Here is a 19,763-nt window from a genome sequence, read left to right on the forward strand (position 1 = left end):
GGGTGTTTACAATGAGGATCCAGGCGGCGATAAAGGAAATGGATCTCTTGTAGAACGCCTTGATGATATCGACGATGCCGACGGCGTAGGCGGAGCCGGCGTTGGCGAAGATCGTGATCAAGACGTGCTCCTTCATATTGAACGACCCCGGATTCAGTGAGAACTCCCTGTCTCCGAAACCCGGGATCTTAAATCTGAGACTGCAGCGCATTGGCTGGGAATTCTCGGAAGCGGCTTCCTCGAGCTCCGAAGCGAAGGTGAGCTTTCGTTTTGATGGCTGATTGCTGATTGCTTGTGTTTCAAGGTGAGCTTTCGTTTTTCTTTGTTTGATCGAACTTTTATTTGTGCTTGAGCCGAAGAGACCGATGAAAATTAGAGTATTGTGAATTTTGTGAATGTCTCTTGGATTAGTTTTGAAATTTATTTGTTAATTTTGATTTTGTAATCTGTAAGGTTGTTATTATTTTTGTTTGTTTGAATTTTGATTGTCATGTTGTCATTGGTTTTTCATATGATTCAGATGCGTTGGATGAAAATTAGAGTATTGTGAATTTTGTGAATGTCTCCGAAACCCGGGATCTTGAATCTGGTGGTTGGACGCGCCGAGGCGAGGAATCGACCGACGGGGAGAGACGCCGCCTGAAAGGTGATCTGGGTGATGATCAGAGGGTTGGTGCGGTAAGCGAAGCACTGGTTGAGAAATGATAGGAGAGAAAGAAGACGAACCCTAGAAACATTCTGTGTTAGCATCAGGTATATGGCCTTGAACTTAGTTCATGTAATTAGTGGTTTTTATTGTGTTCTGTTTCATGATTTTTAGTGGTTTTCATTTTGTTTTTGAATTGATTTGTTCTTCATGTCATTCTTGTTGTGATGGTTTAATTTGTTTTATTTTGTGGTAATGCTCTGAAATTGCTTGTGTGTTTGCTCATGTAATTAGCTCAAGCCTATTATTCTATCAGAATCTATGCTTGAAGTGATTTGTGTGCTTAGAATTCTGTTTTTTAGTTGTGTTGAAATTAAACTTTTTGTTGACTTCTTTTTTTTTAGAAAAAAAAACTTTGGATTGTTGTGTTGCTTTGTGGAGTAGATGTTATTAAATAGAATTGTGGTAAATATTATCCCAAAGATTAGATAGAGTTGGTTTCTCTCATTTGTTGAGAACTTTAGTTCAATACTTTCATCAGTGATTCAGTGGTAGGTTCAAGGCATATTTATTGAATCGCAATAAAATGTAAGCTGTCTTTTGATGATGAATTACATTTGTTATGTATGTATCACCTGAAGTTAAAAAATGACATTGAATTCTAAGTGACCTAAAGATGCTGTTCAGAATTTGCATACCAGAAAGGAAACTAATGGCGAAGCTTAGTTAGTTTGGATTCTCCATTGACTGAGATTGTTATTTCTTGCTTTACACATAGGATCAGCCTTAGATTTCTATACTTCTGTGAGATTTCAAATGAAAGACATTAGAATTTTTATTATTAATTAGCAGGAAGTATTAAGCAAAAGTAAAATGTCTCTTATTTCTTCTATATCTTATAAGATTGATGAAGGGCCTTAGGTTGGATGTGTGATTTTTATTCTGTTCTTGCACTAATTGGCTTTGTTGTTGTTTCTCATGCAATGAACTTGTTGTTGATTACCTGGTTTTGTTTGTCAACCTCCCAGCTAATGTTTTGCTTCTCTTTTCCAGCTTGTTGATCAAGGCACTGAAGGACAGTGTAATTCAGAATGTAAGACCATTGAGCGAGCTTGTCAGGAGGTGGATATAATCTTCTCTTTATTTTGCATTGTGATTCAATCTGTTGTTTAAATTTTTAACAATAGCGACATAGATATGAAATAGTTTTTATTTTCTATTTTATTTTTATAAAAATAGTACATAAACTATAATTTTAATAAAAAAAGGTGTTCAGAATATCTATTTGATGGTTTCTTTAAAATAAAAACAGTAAAGACATCGGATTTAATTAAATATATTGATAAAATATGTAGACCAAAATTTTTTATTATATATTTTTATTAAAAAATGGTTCATAATTATAATCCGTAAATTAATAAAAAAATATTTTTCAGAACGTGCTTTTAATGGTAAGAAGTTTAAATTGGATTTATATAAAAATATAAAAATATACAGTGGATTTATATAAATTATTATTTAATTAAATTAAAATTAATTTTTTAAAATAATAATAATAATAATTATTATTATTATTATTTTATAATTTTATTATTAATTTTTTTTTTAAATGTGATTCATGAAGCCAGGTAATTTGATTGAGACCAGACCAGAGGCTAAAATAAAACATAGTTCATAATTATAATCCATAAATTAATAAAAATATATGACTGTGTTTTCATTCATCAATATGCCATGCATGCATGTTCATCTTTCTCATCTTAATTTGTTAATGAACATGGACAAGTGTGATGAGAACTAGTTTATACTTTATAGTAATGTGCTGGCACAGAGTTCAAAAGGAAGTCACATGAACCTAACTTTCATGAAGATACTGTTCTCTTATATATATATATATATATATATATATATATATATATATATATATATATATCTTAAGAATTTTTAGAATTTCACATTATTTGTGTTGGGGTGGCTGTTAAGAATGGATTTAGACTTAAAAATAACAAATGATTTGTACATGTTTTGGGTTTTTCTTTTTAAGTCCTCGTCATTATCTTGATTGAAGGTTGTAATTAAAACTAAAAGAGCTTGGATTGTTTGTTGTGTTGTATTATTAGAGAGTTTCGAGTTGGTTTAGTTGCCTAAAAGGCTACATATTATCAGCTGACTTAAATGCCTCGTATGCGCACACACACATATATATATAAGTATCACTTGATTTTTAGTTTAAAACATGTACATTAAAAGAGAATCACTTGATTTTAAATTTTAGTGGTTGCCTCATACAATTTCTAATTTCTAATGGTCAGACCTTTCTTGTGACCTCATACAATTTTCCATATCAATGAACAGTACTTTAAAGAATTATATCATCCGTTATCATATTATAAATCATGTTTGAAAAGGGATATTTGGTGGCCATAAGAAACTCATTGTACCATCTTGATGCTAGTAGTTTATGTTTAGTTGGGATGGTCACCTACCGATTGTTGTTCTTAGAGTTGACCTATGAAATGAGTTTGAAGAAAAGCTTTAGCTTTTCTTTTTGTTGATTTTGTACAAGTGTGTCAAAAGTTATAGTAATTTTCTTGCAAAAAATGCTATTCCAATCTCATTTTCTTGAAGTTTTGATTTTCATATTAAATAACACTGCTGCATAAGAGCTATATATTCTATTGCCACTTAATTCTTGAATTATTCAGTAGACACACCAATATGATATCAAATGTTTGCGGAGTTGATCATCTGTGGTTATTCCTTTCTGTTTGTATATATTGATCTCTTAGCCATTTGATTACTATCCTTCAAATCAAGTTTTTGAAATGTTGATTGTACTCAAGTTACAAATTCTGTCATTAGCAAATAAACTATTGTGCTAATTGAACATCTCCGTTCGCATGTGTTAACTTTTCTTGGCAACTTAGAATTTTGGAACTAGTTTTTTTTCTTTAAGATAATGATTTAGAAACTGTATTTTATATGCTATAATTTTATTTTAGTGATTGTATTTGGAAATACTACAAGTTAATTAAAAAAACGCCTTTTTCTCAATTAAATAAAAATAAAAGCCCGGTTAAGCTCTTTTTCTTTTATTTTAACATATATTTATTCTCTCTAATATGTAGTAATTCAAAATGGAATTATTATCTATGATGTGAGATAAATCATGATAAATTAATAATATATGTTATGCTTGAGTAAAAATGGAAATTTTGCTAACATAATCACAATATCTAAACCACAGGTCGCGGTTTGATAGTTCTTCAAAGCTACACGCTTCTCGATTGGATCTAAATTTGCCATCAACGGTACACATCTTTCATCATTGGATATACATGAAAAATCTTTTACTTATCGCATGACATTATAAATTATTTGGCTCATAGATAATAAAAGCATTTTCTTTGTTAATAAGAATACATTGTAGCCACTTATATTCATTCAAAGTAGCTTTTGCTTATCTTCTGCTTATGTGGACTTATTTTTTAATTTTGATTGTTATTTTTATTGTTAAAGGAATGATAATATTTTCAGCGAGGTGAATAGCAAGAAAACATAATTGAAAATAGTATTTATCTAAACTTTACTGGCTACATTTGAAACTAGCGACGGATTGCACAATGGATAAAGACTGAATAGTGGGCATGTGCTGCAGCTTAATGAGCATGGATATATATCGAACCAATATATGAAAAGCAGCGATTTGAAGATTACATAACTTTTGCAATGAAAGAGAAGTGGTTTGTTAGTGTTGATAGAATTAGATGCCCTTGTTTGAATTGTCAGAAACATATGTTTTTAAAATATGATGATGTGCGGCGACATTTATACTATAGTGGATTTTGTAATGAGCCAATATCTGGTGTTGGGCAATCATCAAGAAACAGGCAGGAGGTTGACGAACAATTTTCTGAAGTAATGGTAGAAAATCCATATGCTACCATGGTTAGGGATGCTTTTTACTCAAATTTTGACTCAAATATAAATTGTGATAATGAGTCAATGACTCTGGAGCAAGAACCTAGTATAAGAGCATCGACTTTTTGTTCTTTGATGAATGATGCCGACGAACCACTGTGGTCTGGTTGCACAAAACACACAACATTATCAGCCGTGTCGCAACTATTAAATTGCAAATCAGAGTTCAACATTAGTGAAGCTTGCTTTACTCGTCTTATAACTATCATGAAGGGTATGATACCGATGAGGATAATAATCACGTGAGAATTATTATCAAATGAAGAAGAAGATGACCTGATTTGGCCTTGAATATTTGAAAATCCATCTATGTGAGAACAATTAAATGTTGTTTTCTAAAGAATTTGAAGTGTTAGAACATTGTTCAGTATGTGGTCATCCTCGCTACAAATCGAATAATTCAAGAGCGAAGGTTTCAAAAATTTCTTTCAAGATTTTGCATTACTTCCCACTTATTCCTAGTTTTAAAAGGCTTTTTATCTTAAAAAATATTGTGAAGAATATGACTTGGAATGCATACAATCAAAGACCTCCATGAGTGCTACTTCATCCTGCTTATGGAGAAGCGTGGCAGCATTTCAACCGTACACATGAATCTTTTGCCAATAAAGTAAGGAATGTCAGGTTAGGGCTATGCACAGATGGTTTTACCCCTTTTAAGCAAGGTGCAAGACCATAATATTTTTGGATAGTAATGGTCATGATATACAATCTACCTCCTTGGATGTGTATGAAGCAACTATATTTATTCCTTGATATGGTTATTCCAAGTCCGAATAGTCCATCATAGAATATAGATGTCTTTTTGAGACCTTTAATAGATGAGTTGCTTATTTTGTGAGGGGTTGTTCTTCTGACATTCGATAATAATAGAAAGGAACATTTTTCACTTCGGCCAGCATTATTATGGACAATTAGTGACTTTTCTGCATATGGCATGCTATCTGGATGGGACACTCATGGAAAATTATGTTGCCCATATTGTGTGAAAATTTTTAAGTCATTTAATTTAGCACATGGGAGAAAACTATGTTTGTTTTATTGTCATTGACAGGTCTTACCTTCTGATCATCCTTTTAGAAGGCAAAGAGATAAATTCAGGAGGAGAGTTGATCATGGTCCTTTGATAGATTGTTAGGTGAAGAAATTTTGAAAGAAATTGACGGCTTCCTAGATTTGACATTTGGCACAAAATGTCCTCCACAAAAATGAAGGGGTTATGGGCTAACTCATCATTGGGTGAAGAAAATCATTTTTTAGGAGTTACTGTATTGGTATACAAATTTGATCATCACAATTTGATGTCATGCATATTGAGAAAATGTGTTCGATAATATATTCAATACCATGATGGATATTACAGGGCAAGACGAAGGACAATGTAAAAAGCACGATTAGATGTGGCGAGAATATGCAAAACGCCCAGCTTTACATTTGATTAAAAGAGATGGAAAAATATTTAAGCCTGCAGCTTCATATGTTCTAATGAAGGAAGATCGATATAGAGTGTTTAATTGGGTTAAACAACTTAGACTACCTGATGGTTTTGCCTCTAACATAGGGAGATGTTTTAACGTCGAAGAGGGAAAAGGTTTCATGCAATGAAAAAGCCATGATTGTCATGTATTTATGCAACGATTGCTTCCAATTCGCGATTACGTGATTTAGTGCCTACTCCAATTTGGGATGCAATTACTGAGATTTCCAACTTTTTCGAGATCTTTGCTCCAATCAAAATAACTATCGATCATATGGAATTGTTAGGAAGAAATATCATTGAAACAATTTGCAAATTAGAAAAGATTTTTCCACCTGCATTCTTTGATTCAATGGAGCATTTAGTCATCCATTTACCTTACGAGGCGAAAGTGGGTGGACCAGCCTATTATCGCTGGATGTATGTGTTGGAAAAGGTAAGAAATTTAGATAGTTAGCATGGTTATGCAAGTTTTAATGTTTAAGAGAATTTGTACTAAATTAAATTTTTATTTCGTTAATCGTTTTAAGGTTTCTAGCATCATCTCAAAAAGAAAGTGAAAAATCTCGCAAATGTTGAAGGGGTCAATTTGGAAGCATATATTCTCGAGGAGATTGCATCATTTTTGTGCCTCGTATTTCAAGAAGATGTACAAACAAAGTTTACTCGAGTGCCACGTAATGATGATGGAGGCGAGATGGATCACATGGGACGTCTTTCAATTTTTAGATATCCTGGCCGACCCCTTGGTCCAAAATCAAATAACACTTTCGATATTTGACAACAAATGAGTATTTGGGCTGCAAATCTATGTCCTAATGAATTGCTGATGAAATGGTTCCATATATTGAGTAAGTAATATTTGTTTCTTTGTATTCAATTATGTAGTATTGAAAAATTATTACTTAATCTAACTTTATACATCACATGATTTAGGATATTTGATGAGAATGTAAGGAGGAGAACATCACATATTATCGATAAGGAATTGGAAAAATCACGAGAATCCACATTTACTTCATGGTTTAAACAATATAGTAAGTATTAAATTACATACAATTTATATTCATTCTAGTTTCATATAATTGTCTTCTTATTATAATTTGATAATTTTTTAGGTCCAAGAGCATGTCTCGAAATTGATTCTCGTGATTGCTCAACTTGCTCATGGTCCATCTCTCGCTTGGTAATATGCTACAAAGGTTATTTTGTGAATGGTTTCAAGTTTCATACCAGAGAATATAGTCGTAATCGGTCGACATTGAATTGCGGTGTATGCGTGAAAGGGAGTTATTACAATGATTATGATCGGGACTTTTATGGTGTGTTGGTGGATATAATTGAGCTGGAGTATTTTGGAATTGGAAATCGAGTTGTCCTTTTTAATTGATCATTGGTTTGATACAAATAAAAGGAGTTTAGCGTGGATTCCCGTCATGGTCTTGCTGATAAATTATAAATTAGTACTTGCTACTAATGAACCATTTGTGTTAGCAGCAGCAATGTCATCAAGTTTATTATAGCCCTTATCCATCGACAACTCAACATCGGCGAGATTGGTGGGGCTGTGGTTCAAAACCAAGGCAAGAAATAGATTTCACTTTTCCACTAGTGATAAAGAAGTTCTTGATTTAAATGAAAGCGTTTACAAGAGTTGAAGTGTCTGAGACCAAGAAATGTTATATATCCCAGAGGATCTTGATAATGAAAGAATACTTGTTCATGGTGATATTGAAGAAGTGGATGAAGTCTTAGAGGATGAAGATGATGAAGAAGAAGAAGATGAAGGCGAAGACGAAGACGAAGATGAAAGCGAAGAAGAAGAAGAAGGCGAAGGCGAAGACGAAGATGAAAGCGAAGATGAAGACGAAGATGATTATTAGGAATATATTTACACAATTATAGTGGACTACTAATTATGACACTATCATATTATCTTTCATGATTTTTGCTTTTTAATATATTTATCAGCTTTATGACTGAAATTTTGTGATAGATTTAATTGTTACTATTGGGTTGTTTTTTATGAATATTTATGCATTTTATAGTATAATATCTTTATTACTAAACTAGTATCTTATTTAAAAATATTCAATTACTTTGTATGTGAGTATTAATTTTTGTTTATTGTTTTCGGATATCATGCCCAAAAGGAAAAACTTCAAACTAAATCTAAATCTAACAAAGGCCTTGGAGATGGAGTAGTTGAAGAACCTCCAGTGAAAGACGATGGGGAGCATGGTTGACCTACTCCACCATTGCAGAGTGCACCTTGACGAACCATTCGATTGATTCACAAACCGCATCAAGAGATTCGAGACCCAAAAATCAGTATATTGGCATAGAACCGAGGATGCTTTTACCCACGATCATGAATAAGGAAAATGTTTAAGAGGTCCAAATAAAGTAATACCTACACCAACAAATGCTAATGATCGAGTCTTCATTACTACCTTACATGATGAGTATGTTCGTTTAGAATTCTTTGTTTTTTATGCTAAAAAGCGTGTAACTAATATAAACTAATATTATTTTTATTGCATTATTGTAGGAAATTTCTTGATGCTAAAAATTGTAAGAACAATTACAAAAATCTCTACAACTAAACTTCAACGATGCATGGCCAACATGGAAAAACTCCTAATGATACCAAAGAGGATATATGGGCAAAATTTCGTGTGTGTATCGAATTAATAAAAATAGTTTTAAAATGTATGTAGTATACAATATTTATGTCATGGTTTGGAATAGATTCTTATATGTTTGTGAGTAACATGTTATGTAGATCAATTGGATGCTTGTTTTTATGTTGGATAGAAATGCATGTTGAATATGTTTGTCTTCTTGAATAAAATGATAAATAATGAAAGATAGCAAATGGGACTCCTTGGTTCTTTGTAAAAATGAAATAATAATAATAAAATAATAATAAATTTGATATGTTGAATTATTATTTATATGTGCTAGTGGTTCTGGTGGGTAATGAATGAATGAAGGTATGTAGGCAAGTGAAGCATCTAATGGAAATCAAAGGACGGTGGAGCCATTTTGAGTTGGCTGTAATAATTCTTATGAATCTAGACTTCATTTGCACTATTTAGATCTGGATATATAGTATGTTAATTAAATAGGAATAGTTTTGGTTGATTATTTTTTTAATTAAGATGTCTCATTGTATTTGATTTTTATTTAATTGTAAATTTATATATGAGGTTGAACAATTAAATTCAAATTGGTTTAGATGTATATTATGTATTGTTTTGTTGTATTTCAAGTAGAATAGAGTGGTAGAAATTTGTTAATTAAATTTTGGAGAAACATTTCATTTGATTATACACACCAAGTATTTATTATAACTAAATAAAAATTTAAGTGGGATTAGAGATGCTTTTTTAAATCGTTAATCCTCATAATGTCAATGTGAATAAGGAATCAACCGGCATGAATACTTAAATTATAAATATATATTCACTATGCTTTTAATTTAGATTTGATTAATCCAAATGGCATTAATGTATATGTTCTTGATTTCTTTGGTGGTGTTCTTCTTCATCAATGATTAAATATTGTTAGAAAAATAAAGATTAGTGATTTGACTAATATATAATCTTAATCCATTTGGAAACCCATGAACCAAAGCTGTGTGACTGAGCCCCTTGATAAGTCGTGCGGGCCTGCAGACTCATGCAGTGTTTTGCCTTGATGCATGCAGAGCATGCACATGAAATAGCTACACTTCTTATCCATGGATGCAGACTCATGGCCTGTGCAACCATGCAAGTTGCTGAGTTTGTTGATAAATTATTATAAGCCTATCTATACAATGTTTTTATGTGTGTATATATATTAATTAAGAGTAAAAAATATTTGCCTTATTTTATTTCAAAGCATTGAATTGGACTCAAGCGTCTAGAGTGCATATCAATTTTTAAAAAGATTTATAACAACCTTCCCTTGGCCATATATGTAATTCATGGTTTTATACAACTATATAAAATATATGACCCATACTTTTGATACTTGAAAAATAATTTTGTTTCATTTTTATGGATTTTAATTTGATGTTTGTATTTATGAACTTGGTGCCAATTTGGCTGCTCTTTGCTGCTGTTGTCTGTTAGACACCTTCTTCTAATTCTATGAAAGCTTATTTAAGGTGTGGGAAGGAGCAAGCTAATGGAGTCTCACCTATGAGCTTTTATTTATGCACCCCTAGTTCTTTCTTAGGAGGAAGACATTAAAATGTCTTTGTTATCTTTATTTTCTTTATTTTATTATTTCATATGGATATGAAATTATTATAGCAAAGATATTTCCTTTTTTTCAATTAATGTTGACGAATTGGGTATACAATACTTATCTTTTGAAATCCAAAACTTTACAATCTTCAATTTCATGCAAATAATTTACCATCTTTGCACTTTGAATATTTTGTATCATTTTTATAGTTTGAAACTTGTGTTGATAATATTTGATTTATATATATTTTGTTAGGAGAAATTTGTGTGGCCCATAGAAAAAACAAATGTTGTACGAAAAATATGGGATACCACATGTAAAGAACGATTTAAAGGAATGATGGAAGAAGAAAGGAGTCGGGCAAAGAAGCATTTTGGTGTTAATGATATTGCCGAATGCAAAGGTTATAATGAAGGTTGGATAAGAGTTGATATTTGGGATCGATTAATTGACAATGTTTGGAACACTGAAGCATGGAAAAATCGATCTCAAAAAGCCAAGCAAAATAGGATTACTGAAAAACATGGAAGCATTACCAAGCATACTGGTGGATCGATTCCTTTTTTGCTTCATGCGGAGAGGATGGTATACATGTTTTTTATTAATTAAACTTACCTTTTTTTATGCTTTTACATTTTTTTCTTTTTAATTTTTATGATCATGAATAATTTATTGTAGGCAAAAACAGCTTAAATCGGAAACCAACATATGGAGAAGTGTTTAATCGCACCCACAAACGCTGGGAAGGGCCTTTGGTGATTATATTGATAATAAGTCGAAACTGTTAGTGTAAGGAATTATATTTCACAATTATTTTCTTGCACTAATGCAAGTTTTATATATGTTTATAATATGTTTAATCTAGCACTAATGCAAGTTTCATTTTTTTTTTAGGATTTGTATACTTCTTCAATGAGCCAGAAATATGGTGCCGATGAATCTTGTCATCCTGAATTTGATCCGCAACTTTGGTGTGATGCAATTGGTGGTATGGAGACTACACGGACACATGTATACGGCTTTGGAACTACACCACGTGGAAAGAGTTTCTTGTCTCCTACCAATAGTATTGGGGAAGCATGCTCGACGGCTTGTAGTCCACAAGTTGATCAAACTCCACATTCTAACACTGAAGTTGATAATCTACGAGAAGAAGTGACGGTTGTGAAGAACAAACTACAAAGCTTGGAGGATTCTCAAAAAAATATAGTGCAGAGTCAGAATGAAATCAAGGCTTTTTTGTCTCAAATTACTGAGATGTTAAATCCTACAACAATTGCTCGGAATGCTGGATTTTCTCAATTTGGGACGAGTGATAGAGGCCAAGAAGAAGATACCACTGATGATGAAGTTTGAATCATGAGAGAGTGACTTATAAAACTTGGGTGCTGCATAACTAGTTTTATTGCCATATGATTTCTATTATTCATGTTTTACTTGTGTATGAATATGTTTTAGATATTATGAAAGATTGAACTTACTTGCTTTGAATACCATTGAATGTGTTTTGTTATGAATAAATAATTTTGTTTATTATATAGAGTTTGCGAAATGATATTGATTACATGTAATATAGGGAAATGAACCAAAAATAATAATAATATAAATATAAAAAAATACTATCACAAACGGAATTTCATTGGTAACAAAGACTTTTAGGGACGGAATTTCGTGGGTGATAAAAAGTATTAGTAACGAAATTCCGTTGGTAATAAACACATTCAAGGATGGAATTCCGTGGGTGATAAAGACTATCATAGACGGAATTCCGTTGGAAATAAACACTTTCAGTGACGTAAATTCCATTGGTGATAAAACCTTTAGTGACGGAAATTCGCTGGTAATAAATATTTTTCAAAGTGATCGAATTTTCGTTGGTAATGAATGCTTTTCGGTGACTGAATAATTCCGCTGGTAATAAACACCTTCTGGACGGAATTTCCGCTATTAATAAACATCTTTCAGAACGGAAAAATTCCGCTGGTAATAGTTTAATATCACCAACGGAATTAATTTTTTTCCAACGTGAATAGCATTAGCCACTTGCTTTTCAAATGACGGAAATTTCCAACAGAATATTCCGTTGGTAAAAGTTATCACCAACGAAATTTTACCTATTAGTGACGGAATTGTCCGTCTCTGATGCCCATGTTTTCTTGTAGTGCACCTCAAACGGTGAAGATGATGGGAATGAAGATGAAGATAAAATCATGAACAGAGACTACTGTTGAACTTGATTTCGGTCTTCTAACATAATTATATATGAAGTTCATTACATGTACAGACCCACCTCCATATCTTGTACATGATAAATTAAATATAACAAGACTCATGACATCAACTTTTCATTATATAATATGACAACCAACACAATCTATCACCATACATGTACCCAGTTTCCAAGTAGCTCTTGAATTCTCTCCGGGCTTCTCTTCATGTCTTCAGCTAGCCTTCAACAGGAGTGCAACCATAATCCTACAAACATAGTCCAACATAATTAAGCACATGCAACTCTGCTAAAAGTTCAGTCCATATATGTAAAACTAACATAAATAACCCGGTTCGGTACTTCATCATGACTTAACTCATGAAAGGTGATCGTGCATGAGATTATAATAAATATGGGACCTTCTCTCTGCGACATATTTGAGAAGATAAGCAAAGGTGAACAAGCAGTTCATCCGGCGGGATACTGCTGCTTTGAGTTAAGCTCGATCACTTACAGAGGATAAATGATAAGACATATGAATAAATGATCAACAATAAATGTCAAAATACAAAGACCATTCCTATTATTCATACTGGACAGGCCGGCCCCGGTTCGGCGTAGTCTGCATGGTAACAATGCGACTGACGAAAAGAATGAATTTCCGAGTGGCACCATGCTTAAAATAACCAAAGTGGCTAACATAAAGGTCATTGGTGAACACGATGGATCACTAGAAGATGAAGAATCAAATTTCAAGAGGAACAGCGCAATAGTCTTCATGCTTTCTCAGAACTGAAAATCCTAAAATCCTTCATCTCTCACCGGAGAGAGAAAGAAAGTGAGAAGCATGCAATAATATACATGCTTAGTCACTCACGTGCATGATTCAATTTTTTTAAAAAAAAACATATATATACAAATATCCAAAAGTGGGTCCCACCTAAAAAAAATATGAAAATAAATGAATGATATATAAAAAAATCATGTAATGATATGCATGCATTGTCACGTGCATTGATTTAGTAAATATATATAAATCAATATAAAAAAAAAATAAAAAAAAGAGACCCCACCATGCACATGGGAATAAGTCAATGATAAGCATAAATATAAAATAAATAAATAAATGAAATCTAGTCAATTTTTGCATGAATTATCACAAAAACTAAGGAAGGCAAAGCTGATGGATTGGACAACTACATACATTGTGTAAAATTGAGTAACAATACAATGGATAGTGCTTATTCAGTAACAAGAAATGGGTTCTGGTCTTCTAATTTGGATGTTAACTTAATACAAAGCAGTTTACAAGGCATAAACTTGTGGTTGATCAATTAAGACTCGATAAAATATTCATTATGAAGCCATGATAAACATGTTCACACCGAAGCAATTATGAAGCAATGATAAACATGTTCATACTGAAGCAACGTCAAAAATGCTCATACAAATTTCAAGACGGTAATGAGATATATCTCAAAGCAGCAATGAGGCATATAACATGGTGACAAGGCACGGGCAACGACAGTGATATATATATGTAGATATATATATATATATTACATGTTGTAATGAATATATATATATATAATAAGATTTATAATTTGCAAATTTTCTGGCCTTTACTTGTACTTGAACCCTTAATCGGATTCTTAAGATTTCAGTCTGGGGTAATTAATAATAGAGGCTTGCCTCTATTAGGAATGGAAGAGCCTACAAAAATAAAAATAAATAAAATAAAAAAAAATAACATTTGTGATTCGATATATCGCCCCGTGTCTCTTCATCCCACAATAATGAAAGATATTTAGGTTGTTAGAGCGACTGGTATAGAGTTAGCCATTATCTACACACATGTGACGTTTGTTATAATGACATGAATGGCTAGTTTAATAAAGGATATGATTATGTAGACAAAGATATCCAGGTTTTCAGAAAGATTGTTATGGAGTCCTCCATTATTCAAGTACACATGGTATTTGTTCAATGCCCTGAATGGCCAATTTAATGAATGATATGATTTTATAATAAAATATATCCAGGTTGTTAATAAGGTTGTTTAGAGCCCGCCATTATGCTGGCACACGTGGTGTTTGTTACAAAGCCCTGAATGGTCAACTAAATTAATGATATGATTTTGTAATAAAAAATATTTGTTTTGTTAGGGAAGTTGCTATAGAGTAAGCCATTATACTGGCACATGTGGTGCTTGTTACAATTCCCTAAATTACCAATTTAATTAATAATATGATTATGTAATCAAAGATATCGAGGTTATTATAGAGTCGGCCATTAACCTGCCACATGTGATATTTTTTTTACAATCCTCTGAATCACCAGTTTAATGTATGATATGACTATGTAATCAAAGATATCCTTATTTCTTCAGAGGTTGTTATAGAGTCCGCCATCATGTTAACACACGTGATTTTTGTTGCAATGCCCTCAATTGCCTATTTAATTAATGATATCATTATATAATCAAAGATATCCAGGTCGTTATAGAGGTTGTTATAGACTTTGCTATTATTCTGGCACATGTGGTGTTTGTTACAATTACCTAAATGACCAGTTTGATGAATGATATGATTAATTAATGCAAGATATGTTAGTTGTTAGAGAGGTTGTTATAGAGTCAGCCATTATCCATTCACACATGGTGTTTGTTACATTGCCTTAAATGACCAGTTTAATGAATGATATGGTTATGTAATCAAAGATGTCTAGATTTTTAGAAAGGTTGCTATAGAGTCAACCATTATCAAGGCACAGTGGTGTTTGTTATAATAATCTGAATGACCAGTTTAATAAAGGATATGATTATGTAATCAAAGATATCCATGTTGTTCGAGAGGTTGTTATAGAGTCAGCTATTATCCTGACACACATGGTGTTTGTTATTAGAGAGGTTGTTATAAAGTCTGTTACTATCCTAGCACATGTGGTGTTTGTTACAATGCCTAAATGACCAATTTAATGAATGAAATGATAATGTAATCAAAGATATCTAGGTCATTCGAGAACTTGTTGTAGAGTTCACCATTATATGGGCACACGTGGTGTTTGTTACAATACCCTGAATGAACAGTTTAATGAATGATATGATTATATAATCAAAGATATGTAGGTTGTTAGGTAGGTTGTTATAGAGTCGGCTATTATCCTGGCATACGTGGTGTCTGTTACAATGCCCTAAATGACTAGTTTAATAAATGATATGATTATGTAATCAAATATATTCATGTTGTTAGAGAGGTTGTTATTGAGTTGGTCTTTATCCTGGGACACGTGATGTTTGTTATAATGCCCTAAATGACCAGTTTAAGTAATGATATGGTTTTATAATCAAAGATATCCGAGTTGTTAGTGAGGTTATTATAGAGTATGGCATTTTGTTGCCACACCTGGTGTTTGTTACAATGGATTGAATGACCAGTTTAATGAATGATATGATTATTTAATCAATGATATCTTGGATTTTTGATAGGTTGTTATAGACTCAGCCATTATCTTTGCACACGTGGTGTTTGCTACAATGCCTTGAATGGTTAGTTTAATGAATGATATGATTATGTAATCAAAGATATCCAGATTGTGAGACAGGTTGTTATAGAGTCAGCTATTATCCTATCACACTTGGTGTTTGTTACAAAGCACTGAATGGCAAGTTTAATGAATAATATGATTATGTAATCAAATATTTCCATGTCGTTAGAGAGGTTGCTAAATAATTGACCTTTATACTAGCACACGTGGTGTTTATTACGATGCCCTAAATAACAAGTTTAATGAATGATATATCATTATGTAATTAAAGAAATTCAAGTTGTTAGAGAAGTTGTTACAATTACCTGAATGGTCAGTTTAATAAATGATATGATTATGTAATTAAATATATCCAGGTTGTTATAATGGTTGTTATAGAGTTAGCCACTATCCTGACACATTTTTTGTTTATTACAATGCCCTGAATGACCAATTTAATGAATGATATGATTATGTAATCAAAGATATCCATGTTATTAGAGTACTTATTATAGAGTTGGCCATTATCCTAGCACACGTGATGTTCATTACTATGCTCTAAATGACCAGTGACACACCCCTTGCGTGTGTCCACAGGTACATGGGTCAATCAAGTAATAAAGTGTACCCAACGGGTCGGGTAGTCGAATCCACAGGGAAAAAGATTATTAGTAATTGCTACTTCTAAGTTATCTAGTCAAATGGTCAAAGATATGATGTTATGAACTAATGCACAAGTAAATGAATATCACGAAAGGTAAGCAAGAGTAAAATGAAGAGAAGTCTCAATCAGTAAAAATGAGGTATTCGGGCAATGCTCACCCTAGGATTCAAATATTAAGCGCAAGATTCAAAGGTGTTCCTAAACCAAATTAGTTAAGTCATAGAAATCCAAAGGTAATCAGTCCCTACCTCCAGATCACCGATCCTTGTCCCCTACAAGATTCCAAAGGAGAATATCTTAGCCTCAATATCTCACACCACATATGATAGCATAACACTCTACGAGGTTCTTGCAGAAAAAGCTCTCAATCTCAACACCTCACACACATATGGTTGTTTAGAACTTAGGAATACGGAGATAGAATACAACAATCGGAAAGGAAATGGGGGCACTCCATTATCTCATGACTCACCCTCTCAACCCTCTTCAATCTTGAGGTTCTAACCCTAATAGAGATCCCTCTCTCACCAAGGTAAATGAATCAATGCAAACTAATCAATCAATCAATCAATAGATCAATATAGCAAGCAAGCATTAAGAACACAAGATTAAAACTCAACTAAACTAGGATTAAAAGGAAAACACAATGTAAACCAACACAAAGAATAGAATCATAGGGTTCACACACCCAAATACCCTCTCCTTCAAACTCATAAAGAAGTTAACCTAAAATCGAGCAAAGTGGCTTTTTATAACTTGAAATCGGGGCTCCACACGGGCTCCCACATGCCCGTGTGGGCTGGAAAATTCTCCACAAGACTGTGTGAAAATTTCAAACAGCCATGAACAGTGACTGCCACAGTAATTTGCTACAGTGCTTTCATGACTAGTTCTTTAAAATTTCCTTTTTCTAAGGCCACACGGCAAGGCACACACTAGTGTGGTAGATCATGTGGCTTCTTGTCAACTAAATACCATTAGGAAATCTCTTGAAGTCTTCACACAAGACGGGACATGAAGATGTGATTATGTTTGTACCCTTCCAACTCACGAATTAACTTGAACTCTTTTCAGAAGTGGCACACAACCCCCATGTGTATGAGCACAGCCTATGTATTGATCCTTATGTCATGCAAAAGACTCTCAAAATGTGCCTCCATGACCTATCTTTACTTTTTTCTCTCTACACATCTTCAAAACCCTATTTACACAAAAGAACACCAAATACACTTTATGAGCTATAAAACCTGATAGAAGCAATGCTCAATGCATGTAAAACATATGGTAAAATATGTTCACTCAAGCATTTATTAAACTCCCCCACACTTAACCATTTGTTAGTCCTCAAACAAAACTAATCAATAAACTCAAGGAAGGAAAAGAGAAGTGCTTAGCCTTAGGTTCACCAAAAGAGTACAATAATGTAATTCTAAAATCATGGAAAGAGTCAAGTAGTAGATGAAACAATGAATGCTCTAGTAAACAATTTAATAAGAAAGAAAGAGGTGAAATCCGAAAGCGTGTGTGTGTAAAGAACTCAACTCATGTCAACACTATGTCTACTACTTAATGTTCTTATTACAAAGGGGCTTATTTAAAGACAAAAAAATAAGCAGTAGCTTCACACATTCTCTAAGGTAGCCCTTTCTCGAACGGCTGCCCGAGTGGCTTTCACACTTTCGAGATAGTAGCTCTTTCTTACCAGAAGTGGTAGCTTTTAGTCATCCCATGAGATAACTCTTTCTCTCATTAAGGCATAACTTGTATCTGGCTTATAAGAGTAGCTTCACACATCATAGGTGGTAGCTCTTTCCATCCTTTATGTAAAAACAAGAAACTTATTTTTTTTTAACTAACACTACTAAGTCCCAAGAATTATGAACTAGAATTTCCATAGGTTTAATGAGTGAGAAAAGTGCACGAAATGGCAATCGGACAAAATTTCCAAGAAAATTGGAAAACAACTAGAGCTTGATAAAACCTAGTGTTTAAAACCTCCAAAAGCTAAGAATTAAACTCTTAACCCTGAGATGAACCTTCATTTTCAACAAGAGAATGATCATGATAAACACAAGTAAAAGATATGTATAAGGTGAACCCTTCCTGACACTTAAGATGTATATTGTCCCCAATCTACATGTGCAAGCATAATAAAGATATCATCAATAAAAGTAAAGTGTGTGCGGGAACGCAATTGAAACAATACTCCCCTAAACTCCTCAAAGATTGTTTAGTGAAGCCTAACTCATTGACGTGTTGTGTTAAACGGGTGTATGAAGGTCACATGACCATGTACATAACTAAACCATTCTCAACATCACTCTCAAGGCCATCTACATGTAGATATAGGGGTTCAGTGGAGCTCAACAAAAAAAAACAAAAAAGAAATATGAGTTCATAGAGATAAGAAAATTGAAGAACAAACTCACAGAAAGGAAACAAAACATAAAGATGCTCTCAGAAGGTGAAACCTTTCTGAGTATATCCAAAAGACAACATTAAAGAAAAACAGAAATAAAAGCATAAGTAAAGAAAATAACAATCTCATGAGTGGGACGCTTCAAGCATCGACATCATCGGTTGCTGCTGGTGCTGCTAGTGCTAGGTCAATCACCTCGAACATCTTCCAATCAATGAGATGATTTGTCCAATTTTCAACCTTTGAAGATGCTCAAGCCTTTGCTAATGTTCGGGGATAACAAACTCCAATTTTGGTGGTGGGAATGATTCCTGAGCTTGGCGAGACCATTTTTGAGCAAGCTTTTTGGTCCTTGGTACCATACCTGCAAAAAAAAACACCAAATGACATCAAAGGCTTCTAGTTAGTATAAGAAGATGATTTCCATGAAGAAACTATGCTAAAACAAAAACAAGACCAACAGATCTAAAAATAGGAAGCATGGAGAAGGTAAGGAAGATGAGAGCTTACCCGAGAAAATCGGAGAAGAAAAACTTGAAGTAATGACTGGAAAAGCTCTTCCTCATCTTTATATGGCCGAGAAAAACAGTTTGGAAGCCCAAG

The 19,763-nt window shown here is 33.0% G+C and overlaps 1 protein-coding gene and 1 long non-coding RNA gene across 2 annotated transcripts; both read left to right on the top strand.

The window, feature by feature from the left end:
• The first annotated feature begins 277 nt into the window (after window positions 1-277).
• On the top strand, window positions 278-1,774 carry LOC120279448. The gene is made up of 3 exons (XR_005541916.1): window positions 278-304; window positions 521-753; window positions 1,700-1,774. It is a non-coding gene; the product is annotated as an uncharacterized LOC120279448 (long non-coding RNA).
• Window positions 1,775-3,925: 2,151 nt separating this feature from the next.
• On the top strand, window positions 3,926-11,823 carry LOC120279447. Its single transcript, XM_039286381.1, has 2 exons — window positions 3,926-3,957; window positions 11,238-11,823. The coding sequence occupies exon 2, from the start codon at window positions 11,256-11,258 to the stop codon at window positions 11,697-11,699; it is 444 nt and encodes a 147-aa protein (XP_039142315.1). The 5' UTR covers window positions 3,926-3,957; window positions 11,238-11,255; the 3' UTR covers window positions 11,700-11,823.
• Window positions 11,824-19,763: the final 7,940 nt, after the last annotated feature.

Source organism: Dioscorea cayenensis, chromosome 16 (genome assembly GCF_009730915.1).
Source record: "Dioscorea cayenensis subsp. rotundata cultivar TDr96_F1 chromosome 16, TDr96_F1_v2_PseudoChromosome.rev07_lg8_w22 25.fasta, whole genome shotgun sequence".
In the NCBI taxonomy this organism is placed as follows: domain Eukaryota; kingdom Viridiplantae; phylum Streptophyta; class Magnoliopsida; order Dioscoreales; family Dioscoreaceae; genus Dioscorea; species Dioscorea cayenensis.